Source organism: Ictidomys tridecemlineatus, chromosome 6, assembly GCF_052094955.1.
Source record: "Ictidomys tridecemlineatus isolate mIctTri1 chromosome 6, mIctTri1.hap1, whole genome shotgun sequence".
Taxonomy (NCBI): domain Eukaryota; kingdom Metazoa; phylum Chordata; class Mammalia; order Rodentia; family Sciuridae; genus Ictidomys; species Ictidomys tridecemlineatus.
Genome location: NC_135482.1, coordinates 8,007,130 through 8,021,715, shown reverse-complemented (window position 1 = coordinate 8,021,715; position 14,586 = coordinate 8,007,130). Strand labels below are relative to the sequence as shown.

General features: G+C 60.3%; 1 protein-coding gene across 2 annotated transcripts in view; it reads left to right on the top strand.

The window, feature by feature from the left end:
- The window catches only part of Cacna1i (calcium voltage-gated channel subunit alpha1 I), a 95,545-nt gene extending 91,531 nt beyond the window's left edge, over nucleotides 1-4,014 (top strand). For both annotated transcript variants that reach the window (XM_078052700.1, XM_078052699.1), the window contains one exon: nucleotides 389-4,014. In XM_078052700.1, coding sequence (XP_077908826.1) covers nucleotides 389-1,030 — 642 coding nt within the window. In that variant the 3' untranslated portion in view covers nucleotides 1,031-4,014. The remainder of the gene's footprint in view (nucleotides 1-388) is intronic.
- Nucleotides 4,015-14,586: the final 10,572 nt, after the last annotated feature.

Below are 14,586 nucleotides of genomic sequence, written 5' to 3'. Positions count from 1 at the left end.
GCCTGGAGGACAGGGGCCCTGCAGGTGTGAGCCCCTGCAGTGAGCCGCCTCCTCCTCCTCCTCCTCCTCCTCCTCCTCCTCCTCCTCCTCCTCCCCCCCCCCCCAACATGAGATGTCTGGACTGAGCTGGCCCCCTGTGAAGGGCAGGGCTGGGTTCTGACTTGGGTCTGAGAAGATAACTCTGGCTACCCACTGAGTGAGGGGCAGAGGGACAGGGTGCCTCATGCAGTGTCTGCCACGAGCCCCCATAAGCTCAGGTGTGGCAGAGAGCAAAGCTGTAAGACCTGGGGGCTCCTGAGGGGTTGGAGGGGCTGCGCCCACCCCAGAAGGATGAGCCCCTTCCAGCTGTAGGGACTCCGAAGGCCCCAGCCCCTCCTCCCTCCTGCAGGCCACCGTGAGTGACACATCGCTGGACGCCAGCCCCAGCAGCTCGGCGGGCAGCTTGCAGACCACGCTGGAGGACAGCCTGACCCTGAGCGACAGTCCCCGGCGCGCCCTGGGGCCGCCCGTTCCGGCCGCCGGGCCTCGGGCTGGCCTGTCGCCGGCCACTCGCCGCCGGCTGAGCCTGCGGGGCCGCGGCCTGTTCAGCCTGCGCGGGCTGCGCGCGCACCAGCGCAGCCACAGCAGCGGCGGCTCCACCAGCCCGGGCTGCACTCTGCACGACTCCATGGACCCGTCGGACGAGGAGGGCCGCGGCGGCGCGGGCGGCGGCGGCGCGGGCAGCGAGCACTCGGAGACGCTCAGCAGCCTGTCGCTCACGTCGCTCTTCTGCCCGCCGCCCGCGCCGCCGCCGCCCGGCCTCACGCCCGCGCGCAAGTTCAGCAGCACCAGCAGCCTGGCCGCGCGCCCCGCCCCCCGCGCCGCGCTCGCCCGCGGCCTGGCGCGCAGCCCCTCGTGGGCCGCGGACCGCAGCAAGGACCCGCCGCGCCGGGCGCAGCCCGCCCCGGGCCTCGGCCCCGCTGCGCCCGAACCGCAGCCGCCGCCCGGGGATCTGGAGGCGGCCGACGCCGCGAGCAAGAGGAAGAGATGAGGGCCGCAGGGGCCGCGCCGGACGCCACTGTCGCCCGCCCGCCCCGTCTCACCTTCTTTTACCTCAGGAGCCAGGGAGCAGACAGCAATACTCGGTCCCCACCCCAGAGCGGGGCCGCCCGGGCCCTGGCGCCCGGGATTGAGGAGGGTCGGCCAGCGGGGTCGCGCGGCCCGGCCCCTCCGGCGCATAGACGCATCTGTACGCAGCATAGATCCACGTAGACAGACGCATATATTTATTTTTTCTACTGAGAGCTTATGACTTCTAGAAAGTGCTAGAGTTGGGGGCAAGGCCGGGCCCTGGACAGGGGCTCGCTCTGCTGCTTAGGGCCAGGCCGCCCAGGGTGGATGGCCCTGCCCGGGCGCGGCAGCCGCAGTTTGGGTGGCTCCCGGGTTGGGAGCTGCTGGAGGGATTCTCAGGGCTCAGAGGCCCGCAGCCCCGAGACAGGCCCGGAAGAGGTGCAATTCAGGGTGCACTTTTTTTTCCCTTTAAAGAAGAGACGCTGCTAAGATCCCCCCTCCACCCAAGTGTCGGGGTGTCTGTCTTGTCCTCTGACTGTCTTGTTGTTGTGAAGTCTTTTGTAGACACCTCAGAGCACACAAACTCCCTTAGTCAACCGGTTAGATGTTTTCTTTAGAAAATCAGGGCGAGTAGTCCTATTTTCTAAGGGCAGGGGTCAGGGAGAGGGCAGCTCCAAGGCTGGCAGGGGGCCCTAGTGCCAAACGAAGTCCTGACCTCAGTGAGCACTCTGGGGGGTGGGTTTCTGCCCCCTGGAAGGCCATGAGCTGGGATAGCTGCTTATATAGGATAGAGGACACATGAAGGGGGATTGAGCAGATTTCAAGGGTCAAGGGTACCCGCCTGGTCCACGCAGGTGCCCCTGGACTCGGCTGTCAGTTGTGTGGGACTTACTGCTGTAGCTGCGGCAGAGGCCCAGGCTGCAGCTGTTTCTGGGGTTGTGCTCACCCCCCACAGCAGCCCTTCTCCTGCCCTAGTGGAGTTCAGGGTACAATAGGTCCCACGGGGTTCTAAGCAGGGGGCCACCTGCCCGGGCCTAGGGACCAGCCCCCTCCCTCCCCTCAGCTCCTTCACCCTCTAGGCGGTCACCTGGAGACCCAGGTCCTCGACCCCCTGATGGCCCATCCCTGGGTCTCTGTCTCCTGTCCCTAAAGTCAGGCCTCTCTGTAGGAGTGCTTTTCAAATGGGTTCTGGACGGGTGTTTTTATTTAGATAGTCATGCATTTTTCCATTATTTATTAGAAAAAACACAACGTGTTGAACCTGTGATTTCACAGGCGTAGTGCTTAGGTCAAGGCTGAGTTCTGAAAAGCAAGTCCATCTAAAGTCAGTTTAAGGAAGGAGCGTCTGCAGCGGTGTCTGCAGATTCAGCAGAAGTGCAGCAGGGTTGGCAAATGCTGTGCTTTGGCCGTTGGGGGCTTGGCCTCTGCTGACGCCTGCCCAGCTGTGGGGGACGTCCTTGCTCCCAAACCCTGACTTCAAAGACCTTGGCTTCCAGAGGGCTGTGTGGACAGGCTCTGGGGGAATTCTAGGCTGCCCCGGGGACCCTCGGGGCCTGGGTGCTATAGCAGAGTGGAGAGGAGCGGGGTGATGGGGTTCACTGCCTGGAGGCCCTTCTCAGAACTGGGGGGGGGGAAGTCCTCAGGCCCACTGTGCACCTGAGGAGACCCAGGCCCAGAGGGGAAGTGGCCCTGGGTCCTGCAGGGCCTGGCAGCAAGGAAGCTGGGGCACCTGTGAATAGCTGGTGGAGGGCCAGGACCTCACACCTGGACAGTGTAAGAGCATCCCGGATGTTAAAGGTGGGCGATTTGGGGCGTCCAGCCTGGCGTAGGGCTGGTGTGCCCGTCACCTTCACAGGGACAAGTCCTGACACTGTCCGACAGCCTCTGTTTTTCTGGGCCAGCCTCTGCCATCTTGTTTAATCTGCAGGGCGGCCCTGTGGGGGGTGGGGGTGCTGCTCCAAGCGGACTTTCCAGTGTCACTTGGTCCTCAGTGGCCGGCAGGGATTACGTCCCTTCACCCTGAACTGTGTGACCCTGCAATAAGCAGGCACGTGAGGAGGACATTCTAGGCAAAGGGACCAGCTGAGCAGGGCGCGCAAGAAGGTGGGAACAGCTGGAGCTGGAGCCAGAGAAGCTGGGGGCCGGCTCCGGCAAAGTGCCGAATGCTGATTCCAGGCATTTGCCCTTGTTCCTGTGGGTGTCAGGGACCAGGAAGCCGAGAGGCACCGGCCTGAACGCTGAGATGAATGTGGGTTGGGCAAACAGTCCCTCCTCCCCCTCCAACTCTGTGACCTGGGCTGTGTCCATCACAAAAGCACAAACTTACCCTGATCCACTTGGCCTGGCTATGGGGAGGATGGGGATCCCGCGCCAACTCCCCTAAAGCTGTTTGTTTGCCAGGCTCTGTGGAGTGGAGACTGGTGGGCACCTTGGCATCTACAGAGAGGGCCTCGGGACAAGACGGGCCGCGGCCTGCCCCTGGCCACGCTCCCTCCTTTCCCTGCAATGTCCTCTGCCCCAGGCAGCCCGTTGAAGGAGGACAAAGCGCACAGTATCAGCCTGTCTGCCTGTCCCTGTCCCTCCCTGGGAGCCTGCCGCTCCAGCCCCCTTTGCTGCGCTGTGTAAGGGCTTGGGGTCTTAGAAGCCACTGTTTAGCCCATACACACATAAATATTTCTGTCTTTGTGCAATAATCAATGTTTCTGGCAGAGCCAGAGCCAAGCTGGGGCCTGCGGAGGAGGCCGAGGTCACCTCCTCCAGGAAGCCCTTGGCTGGCTCGGCCGCTGTGGCTGCAGCACACCCCCACCCCATCACTGTACAGTTTCTATGGTGTGAATGAAATTCCCTCCTAGTTGCTGACGGCGCTGGTCCCTGCGGGCCCAGATGGCCCAGGCGTAGAGAGACCAAGCGGCCACCCCACCAGTGTTGTTTTGAATAAAACCCAGATACCTATTTAGGACTTTCTCCAGGGTCTTGGCTCTTCTTTCGTCAGACGGCTGTGTGTCAGGCTGGGTGTTTCCCAGGGAAAGGTGTGTGGCCTGGGGGGTCGGGGACCTAGAGGCGTCCTAAGGCCGACTGGGCTGTGAGTGGGGACCTCAGGGCAGGGGAGGAGTTGGAGTGGCTTTCACTCTCTGGTGGTGTGGCTGAGATCTAGGGCACACCACCAGGTCACCTTTGGCTCCGTTTTCTGAATTCATATTAGCATCAGACTTTCTTGGCTGCAAAAGATGAAAACCCAACTCATACAGGCTTAAGAATGAAAAGGGACGCACAAAAGGAGGAAGAGAAGGGGAAAAGGAAGGGAGGAAAGAAAAAGGAAAAAAATAGTGGCTCGAGTTATGAAAAAGCACAGAGATAGGACTGGCTTCAGGTTCGGCTGGATCAAGGATTCTAATGTGTCACTAGGATGCAGTCCCTCTCTGTTTCTTGGCTTCTACATTTGCTTCCCTCGTCTCCATGAGGCCACCAGCAGCCTAGGCCTGTCCACCTACGCCAGGTGAATATGAGTCTGTCCAGACAGCCTGGCATGTCCTTGGGGAGGCCTCTCACTCAGCTTCAATGGGCTCCAGGCCGTGGGGATATTGCTCAGATTGGCCAGTCCCAAGTCACCAGGCCACTCTGAGAACCAGGAATGGGTGACCTCTGTGCCACAGCCTGGGAGCAGGGAAGGGAAAAAAGGCCAAGGAAATGCGGGTGTGCTGCTGGCAGAGGGGGGTGCTCTAGGCAGCAAGACCCAGAATTCCTTTCCTCCGGTCACGTCCCCTGGGTAGCGTGGGTCTCTTCCCTGCCCTCCAGCAAGAGGCCAAGAGACCCGGCAACTTCGATGCTGGGTGCAGATGCCTGTGCTCCTGGGCTGGACTTATCCACCTGGGGCACCTGCCTCACTGTGGGTGCAGGCCCAGGGGCCCGAACACGGATGTGCTTTCTGTGTGAGGGTCTGCATGCTCGTGTGTGTGCTCGTGTGTGTGCAGACACCAACGCCGGCTCTGCTGTGGGTCTGTGAACGGGCCTGGCCCAGCCCTGGCGGCCTGGCTGGGCCCAAAGGGGCATCTTACCCTCAGATGGCCAAGCCCCTCTGCAGAGCAGGCCGCGGCCCTGGGTGTGAGAGCAGGCCCCCGGCGTGGCATTCGGGCCAGCAGCTCTGCGTCCTGAGCCCGCTGCCTGCGAAGCTGAGTGCCCAGGCTGACCTCCAGTGGCCTCTCTCCGGTCCCCTCGAGGCAGGCCTGCTGGACTCCTCCTCCGGGTGTTCTACAGGTGAGGGGTCTCGGGCTCAGTGTCCAATCCAGTTATCACTTCTGCCAGTTACCTGTCCCTCCTGGGCCCTGGGCTTCAGAAGGCACGTCCCTGGAGACCTGGTATGGCCTTGACTCCCCCTTGCCTCCTTGGACATGGGCCCCTCCCTGCTCTCTTCTTGCTACTGTCCCCTCAGGCCCTATCACCCTGTGCGGCCCTGGGTTGTCATGCCACCTCCCATGTGTCCTGCCAGGGCCAGGCCCTGTTCCCGGCGCTCTCCCGAGCACGGACTTCCTGGCCGTCTGTGGGCCGGGCTGGGCACAGCCCACAACCCTGGACGGACGAGGTCTGGACGCAGGACCATTGAGGACCACGGGGCCGGGCCTGCTGCTCTCTGGGCTGAGGAGGCTGCAGGCTCTTCTGGACAATGGCCCCAGCTCTGCCCACCATGACCACCCAGCTCAGGTCAGGTGCTCCAGGCCAAGGTGACCGTGTGGCTGGACCAGAGCCATATGACTGGACAGCCTGAGAGGTCCAGGGGTATGATGGGGGGAGCAGAGGAGAGAGTGCCCAGTGGAGGGTGGCACAGCCCGAGCCCGCTCTGCCCACCTCTGACTGGCCGACGGCAGGCTCCCCCTGGGCAGGGGACACTGTGACTGGTGGCTTCCCCAGGGCCTAGGCAGGCAGCCACCCTCCCGCCCGTCACTCCCTGGACTCCTCCCCACCTCCTGCTGACCCCCGCTGCACCCCAGCTGTCCCAACCCCCAGCCCACGGAGATGACCGTCAGGGGGACGGCGCCTTCCTTCCGGCCTCTCCTCCCTCCCCCCTTGCTCTGCAGACCTGAGGCCAGGCCCCTCCCGGGCGGCCCTTCTTGGGTGGCTCCCTCGGGCTAGAGGGCCTCGTGGGTGCTGCTGCCCACCCACCTCTACCCCAGCCCGCCTTCCCCCGGGCTCAGCCCGTGCCCCCACTGTGCTTGGGTGGGTGCCGCCCCTCCGCCCCTGGCTCCCCTTTCTCCCCCCCCACTCTCCTCCCCAGGGATGCGTCTGTGTCCCCACTGGCCGGCCAAGGACCAAAGCCTCAGGAAGTGTCAGCCGGTGGCTGCTTTAAAACCCTGTCACTGCTCCCCCTGAGGAAACAGGCCCAGGAGGCACATGGCTTGGATCTGGAAGGTTCCCCGAAGCCTGATGTGAAGGACTTGGTCCCCGGTGCCGCCAGGTACCGAGGTGGGGACTTGGGGAAGTGATCGGATCCCGAGGGTCTGTCCCCTGCAGCAGACTCACCCCGAGGGCGTGTGATCTGAGTGGACTGCGGTGGGTGGCGTGACGTGGGGAGGCCTGGCCGGGCCCTGGCCTGCTTCCTCCCGGCCCCTCTGCCAGGTGCTGAGCTCACCTGAGGCCCGAGTTGTGCAGTTGACCCAGCGAGCACCCAGGTCTCTGGACCCGGAGCCAGCACCGAGCGCTTCCCCCCTTCAGTTGTCGGGTGTTTGGGTCACAGCAGTGGACACCCGGTTGCTCTGGGTCACACCGTGAGGCGGAGGCCAGGGGAGACCTCTAGGTGGGGAGCCTGTGTCCAGCCCCCCCATGGCTGCCAGGGCCCCAGGGGCAGAGCCCGTGGTGTTTTCCTCTCCGTCACCCATTAATAATGGGATTAAAGCAGGTTCCTGCCCAGGAGAGAGACTGGCCCTTAAAAACAGCTCAAGCGCACTGTGAGAGTGAACACCGCCGGCCACCAGCACTTTTTACCTAGACCCGAATTCCTGAATGTTAACCAAACAATCACAGGCACCGAGCTCTAATGCCCGTGATTATGCACGACCACTATTATGGCTGTAATGACAATTAGATTCCGGCTCCGCGGTGGCTTCCAGGAGGGAGGAGTCCTCTGGTTTCCAGCGCTGTGACCTCGGATTGCCGTTGCCATGGCAGCGGGGCTGCGTGGGAGTCTGTGGACAGGAGGCTGGTCTTGTGGGGAGGTGCAGGACAGAGGTCCCTCCTCAGCCCCGAGCCTTAGTCAGAGCAAGAGGCCGGGGTGGCAGAAATGGCCAGTGCCCAGGGGCCCCTGCTGACCTCATCCCTCACCGGGCAATGGGCCGGCCCTGTGGGACACAGTGCGGTCATCTTTCGGTAAATATTAGTTGAGCACCTGCTAGGTCCGGGGGACAGAGCAGTGGCAGGTCCCTGGGCGTGCTGAGCCCACAGCTCAGGGGGGAACAGAAGAGAAAGCAGACAGACATAGGAGCTGGGCCATCTCTGCCTGCGAAGGGCCCAGAAGGCACAGAAGCTGAAGCGACAGGGAGTGAGGCCAGGGGAGGCCTAGCTGGGGAGGCCCTCGGGACAGCAAGAAGAGAATCCTGCAAAGGCAGTGTGACCCTTTCAGAGAAGAGAGCGGGGTAGGCAGAGGAGACACGGGACACAGCTAAAATCGAATTTCTGATAAATCACCAATAATCCCTAGTGCGAGCCTGCGTCACGCATCACAGAGACAGGCTAACCTGAAATTCACAGGTACCCGGCCTCCTGTATTCGTCTTTGCTACATTCAGCCAGCCCGACAGACAGCAGAGCTGCCGCCCACTCACCTCATGCCCTGCACTGTCCCCCTGGAGGGTGGCCCACAGGTCCCCAGCCTGTTTCCCCCGCAAGCCCTGGGACTGCGTGAGGTCTGCAGGGCCCTGGGGCACTGGTCCTCACCCATCGTCCAGTGACTTCACCGCTCCTGCCTGCTTCTTCATCCCCACGGTCCTGTGCCACCCTTCAAGGCCTCGACTCGGCTTACTGTCCAGAGAAACTTCTGTGCACCTTCCGCTTGGTCCCAGCCTGTGCAGACGCTCGGCACTTTACTGTCTGAAAATTAGCCATGCATATTTAAAATTTTTAATTAATTAATTTTTGGTACTTGGGATTTAACCCAGGGGGACTTCAGCCACTGAACTATGTTTCCATTTCTTTTGTTTTTATTTTTTATTTTGAGACAGGGTCTTGCTAGGTTGCTGAGAACCTCCTAAGTTGCTGAGACTGATCTTGAACTTGCAACCCTCCTGCCTCAGCTTCCTCAATTGCTGGGGATACAGATGAGCACCATCGCACTGGCTATAAATTTTATTATATAAAATATACATAACAGAGTTTCTCCTCTTAACCATTTTTAAGTTCTGCTGCATTGAGTATATTCACAGTGTAATGATGCCATCGCCATCACCCGTGTGCAAGACCTCTTCCTCTCCCTGGACTGAAATTGCGCCTCTAAACACCAGCACCCTCATCCCCGATCTGCCTCCCAGCCCCTGGCAGTTGCCATTCTTCTTTCTCTGTCAATTCCAAGTCCTTCATAGAGTGGAATCTAAGTATTTGTCCTTTTGTGATGGGAGAGTTTCACTCTGCACAATGTCCTTGAGGTTCGTTCTTCCTTTTTAAGGCTGAGTAATGTTCCATGGTGTGTGCCCGCCATATTGTTTTTCTGTTTGTTGATGGGAACCTGGCTTGCTTCCACCTTTTGGCTGTTGTGAGCAGTGCTGCTGTGCACTTGGGTGTGCAAATCTGCTCAAGTCCCTGCTTTCTCTTCCTTAGTGTGCATTCCCCAAGTGGCATTGCTGGGCTAAGGGTAGGTGCTAGGTTCATTTCTTGAGGGACACCATGCCGCTTTCCACCTCGACTGACTGTGCCACGCTCCCACCTCAGGTGCTGGGATGGATTAGGCGTAAGTTCCTGGCCTCCTGTACTTTGTGTTTCTCTCTTTTCTTCCCCTCCTCTCTTTAGCTCGCTCTAGTCTGCTTTCCTGGGGGTGGTGGGGGTGAGACTTCCACTGTGTCTGGACTCCCTGACTTACTTCCAGAAGCCCAAAGGAGGAGGGCTTGCAGAGGAGGGAGGGGAGAAGCAGGGACGGGGAGGGCCTGCCCAAGTCCCCAGGGCCACACAAGGCCTGGAAGAAGCTGGAGCCACAGACCCCAGGGCATGGGCTGGGCGGGGCAGGGCCCTGCTTCTGACGCCTGGTCACAGCATGAGGCAAACCCTAGGGTGGGACAGCGCTGGGGAACCACCCAGCTGACTGACGGGGCAGAGAAGTGGGGCACCGGCCTCCCTGTGCTCCCAGGAGGGTCAGAGCCTCCTCCACACGTGTTGTGTGGCCGGGCAGCTGGCTCCAGTCGGGGCTGTGCCCTCTTCCGGGCAGGCTGGGTCTGGCTGGCTGCAGTCAGCTCCTGGGCCTGCTCCCTGGGCAGGTCTCCTTACCTTGGGCCCAGACCTGAGCGCCCTGAGGCGGGGCTGAGGCCCTTGTGCTCCCCGGCAGGTGCTTCTCCTGCAGCCGCGGAGTCCTGGGGCCCGGGGTTCAGTGCACTTTGTGGGAGCCTCTTGGCCCCCCGCAGTCTTGTGCGTCTATTCTCATCCTTCTGCATCCAGGCCCGGGGTCTGTCTGTCTGTCTCTTTCTGTCTGTCCAGGCTCCTTGGCCTCCTTCTCACGGTGCCAGGCAGCTAGCACCTCAGGCAGGGTGCCCTCACCTGGCTGGAAGGGGCTCCCCATCTCTCACGCGCTCCTTGGGTTCCAGTCCTGCCATCTGGCCCTTGGGTGTTCACAGCCCAGGGTGGCCCTCGCTGGGACAGTCGGGAACCTCGCTGGGACAGTCGGGAACCAGGTGCTGTGCTGGTGCTGAGAACAGGGGCGCCCTCCCAGATCTAGAGAGCGCCAGGCTGGGGCTTCTTGTCCCCCATGCGCCACCCTCCATGTGCTGCTGAGGGGCACAGGACTTCCTGGGGTGGGAGGGGCTATGTTGGCCCTCGGGGTCTCAGTCAGCTTTGGGTCAGGGTCCAGGCTGCATCTTTCCACCAGGCCACATGGAGGGACATGGCCCAACACCTGTCACAGTGGTCCCTTCCATCTGTCCAGATGGGTGCAGAAAGGGGGCACTAGGGTGGTGTTCCCAGCTGGTGATGGGTAGGCCTGGGGGTCTGAGATGCCCCACCCAAGGGTCCTTGGTGGCTTCTCAGTTGGCTCACCATGACACCACCTCCGGGAACCTGTGTCCTGCCTGTGTCCCACCCCCCAGCCTGCCAGCTGGATCCGCTGACTTCCTTCCAAAGCATAGAGTACGTCAAAGTGACGGGTGTCATGGTGGGTGACAGAGACGGCTTCCTTCTTGCTCGCCCACTCCTGCTCTGTGGAAGCTGCGGCTGCGCAGTCAGCTGCCCTGGAGAAGCCCCCTCGGGGGGACTTGAGAGGTGCCTCCCTCCAGCCAACCTCCAGGGGCCCTGAGGCCCCCAGTCCAGTGTCCCCGAGATGCTGAATCCTGCCCTTGCTCCCTGAGCGGCTGTGAAGCGGATCCCCCAGTCGAGCCTCGGATGAAACAGCAGCTGGAGGGTCTGCTCACCCTCCCCTGGTTCCTGGCCCACAGAACTGTGCAGTTACAAATGTGGTCATTTTTAGCTGCTGAACTTGGGGCAATTTTGTACATAGCCGGGAACTAATACAAGGACATTTTTTTTCTGTGCTCCGAAATCATGTCCTATGTACCACGTGACAATCTAGAAAGGGCAAAATTAGCCTGTAACACAAAAGTCCCCTCGGAACAGTGGTTGGCTCCTGGTGTCCGGGCAGAGTTGTCTCCTCTTCTTCCTCTTCTTCGGGTACTGGGGATTGAACCCACGGGGCACTTAACCACCGACCCACATCCCCAGCCCCTTTTAAAAATTTTTTATTTTGAGTCAGGGTCTCGCTGAGTCGCTTAGGGCCTCACTAAGTTGCTGAGGCTGGCTCTGAACTCGCCTCAGTCTCCCAAGCTGCTGGGATCACAGGCGTGCGCCCCTGGCTAGTAATGCCTTTTATTCTGATAGCGCTTTGATTCGGGTAGCACTTTTATTCTGATAGTTCTCAGGTGTAAGCTTTTGTCAAAACGCAGCCAGAGCTTTTCAAGGCGGGTGCCTTTCACTGTCTGTGACTTTTACATCAGAAACAGCGAGTGCCGAAGCATTCGGAGGAGGTGCACGAAGTCTTCAATTTGCTGTGAAATGCACTGAGAAATAGGCTGTAGCCCCCGGGACAGAGGGCTGGAGGGCCAGCAGGTCTGCGCTGAGACACTGGAGCGCCCCGCGAGTGGCCGCCAGCTGGGGGCGGGCTGGAGATTTCATAAGATCTTGTAGAAATTCTACCCCCCAAACACTCACAGCGTAGTTAAGGGGGAAAGTCGGAACCCTGCTGGATAGTAACTGGTCAAGGCCGCGTGTGACTTCATTTCCTTCCTCCCTGGAGGGAAGCAGTGATGGTTTCCATGTGCATTTGGGGAAACTGAGGCTGGAGGAATCAGTCAATCAAGGCCAGAGCTGGGGTTTCTGCCTCCCTGGGGCCCAGGGTGGAGCTGCGTCGGCCTGGGGGCCGTCTCTGCCTGGGCCGTACTTCCTCATCTCTGGAGCAGGATGCAGACGGCCAGATGGGTGGAATGGGGGCCATTGGCCTGTTTCTCGGGGCTCACTGCCCGGCTCTGGACGGCCTGGGGCTGTTTATCAGCTTTCTTCACTGCTGTGACTAAAGGACCCGCCTAAGACAACCGCAGAGGAGGGAAAGTTTATTTGAGGGCTCATGGCTTCAGAGATCTTGGTCCATAGAAGGCTGGCTCCATTCCTCATGGCGGGAGAGTGTGGAGGAGGGAAGCAGCTTGCACGATGATCAGGAAGCAGAGAGACACGGCTCACCAGAAAGGATACATCCCCCAAAGCCACGCCCCCAATGCCCCTTCCTCCAGCCACACCCCACCTGCCCCAGTTAGGGATTGGTTCACTGACTAGGTTAAGGCTGCAATCCATCATTTCTCCTCTAAACCTTGCTCACATGTGAGTTTTGGGGAACACCACACCCAAACCATAAAGAGCCCTCCTGGGTGGGGGGCAGCCTCAGGACCCACCAGGCCTTCTCTTTGCCCTGGATGTGTGACCTGAGGAGTGTGGGGCGGGAAGGAGCAGGAGATGATGGGCTCCTACGTGGCCTTTGTTCCCGAGGCCTGGCCTCTCGGCAGCTGTGGCCTGAAGGTGGAGCAGGCAGAACGCAGCGACTCTCCCTCTCCCCTGGCGGCTTTGGGCAGTGCCACCGAGGTGCAGTTTCCGGGCTCTTCTCTCACTGAGTGCTTCCTGGAGAGAGGCTCAGGTTGGGCCAGGTGGCCACTGCGTCCCCCCGCTCCTATTCCTGCAGCTCCTGCTGCTTGGGCATTTCATTCTGGAGGGGTGACAGGCTTGGGGCGGGGTGGGAGAGGCACCATTCCAGAAGAAAGCACAGATGTCGTAGCCTGTCATCCAAGGATAGTCCTAAGCTGGCTGAACCTGTCTCAGTGACATGGCCCCTGCTCCTCTCTGTTGCAGGAGGCTGTGCCCTGGACTGTCACACCTCCAGGCCTGGGCCCTGGCCATGCTCCCAGCCTGCATGTCCCCAGCTCCCGAGCCTTCCCTGAGCCCCAGGTGGAGTTGGCTGTCCCTTCTCCTGACCTCACGCTGTCCCTCCACCCTCCTCTGGGACCCCCGAGTGGGCCTGAGTTGGAAGCCCCCGCTATGCCCATCAGCTCCAGCTGCCATGACAGAATGCCATGGCTACCCAGGGTCCCTGAGGAGGGACGTCCAGCAGCTTTGGCTCTGGATGAGGTTCTTGGTAAGCTCTCTTCCTGCTCGCAGGTGGTGCCTTCTCTCTGTGTCCTCACAGGCCTTCTTTTTCGAGCCCAGAAGAGAGAGAATGAGCTCTGGTCTCTTCCTATTCTTGGCACAGGACGGGGGTGGGGGGTGGGGGTGGGGGGGGGACACACCCAGTCTAAAGCAGAGGCCCACAGGGGCTCCTGAAGACGGGCCCAGGGTCTGCTCGGGGGCCTCTCCGAAGCCTGGTTTGGCTGATGCATCACTGAGGGGGTCACCACAGAGACAGGACACACAGGGCCACGAGCCACATAGCAACAAGTGTGTCAGTGACTGGAGGACACAGCCTGAGTGTTTAGGTTTCATCAGGTCACGCCAGGATGTGTGCACCCTGACAAAATTGCCTAAATGAAGACTTATCAGAATGTATCCTTATCATTGAGCAACAATGATTTTATAGAAACATTAGAGAGAGAGGGAGGGAGCGAGGGTATTAGGTGGGCGGGCAGGGTGGGGCAGGCACGTCCCAGGCTTGAGGCAGAATTCCGATTCTCCGGAAAGCTCCAGTCTTCGCAGACGGGGCCTTCAAGCCATGGGTGGACCCCCATGTTATCCAGCTCAGTCCCTTTGCCGACCATCAACTCGCTGAGGGTTAGGAACATCTAGACCAGTGTTTGAACACGTGCCGCAGCCCAGCCGGGCGGACACAGGACACACCGTCGCGTCCCAGCACAGCCTGTTCCTGCACTTGGTCTCATCAGCAGGGGCCCGTGACTTCTCCTGAGGCTGCTGAGAAGGTTAGAGGAGCGTGTGAGCGGCAGGGTCTTAGCTGGGTCCTCCCGCCTGCCGTGTCTCTGCAGACCTGTCTTGGGAATGTCACCACTGTAAGAAAGAGGTCCTCCAGCCTAGAGGGGGCCTCTGCAGCCAGGACAGGATCGTGGCCTCTTGACCTGTCTGCACAGAGGGTGCCAAGCATGCCAGGCAAGGTGTCACTAAGAGCTCTAAGGTGAGGCTTGCTAGCAGGGACGAGCCCTGATGTCCACCAGCTCCTCCAGAGCACTCCCTGGGCTGGCCTTGGGACCCGGCCTGCTCCACCCTGGGGCAAGTCCTGCCTGATTCTTTGGTCTCCAATGCTCTGGACCACAGGATCCCCCTCCCAGGCAGAGACCCACCCGGCGCTGGAACCTCAGCCTGTAGCATCACCTCCTGAGTGACAGCCCCCACCCTCAGATGCACAGTGGCCATGATTCTCTTGTCTCAGGGTTTCCTGTGTGCATCCGAGTCCCCAATTACCTGCGAACTCCTCCAGAGCTGTCAGCGTTGTCTGGAATCTCAGTGGCCAGAATAGGACCTGGTCCAGAGCTAAGAGACACATGGCAGGGAGGGGACCTTTTACAGTGGGTCCCTCGGGCTCTGTGGCCCAGGTAAACACCCTTGACTTAGCTAAGCCTGGCAAAGGTTCTGCGAAGACCTAATTCATAGTATCACTGTAATGAGAGGTTAATTCGACAACACAGTGGACTGAGAAGTAGCTAAGGCGTGCTGGCTGCTGTGGCAGGTACAGCCTTGAGTTCCTGCAGTTTTTCCTGCTTGAGTGACAACAGATGTGGTGGCAATTATCTGTTAAGTAGTGACCCAGGTGCATCTTTCTTATGGCTCTGCCATCTCCATCTTGAAGCTTTCAGAGCATGGAGTGTTGTATGGT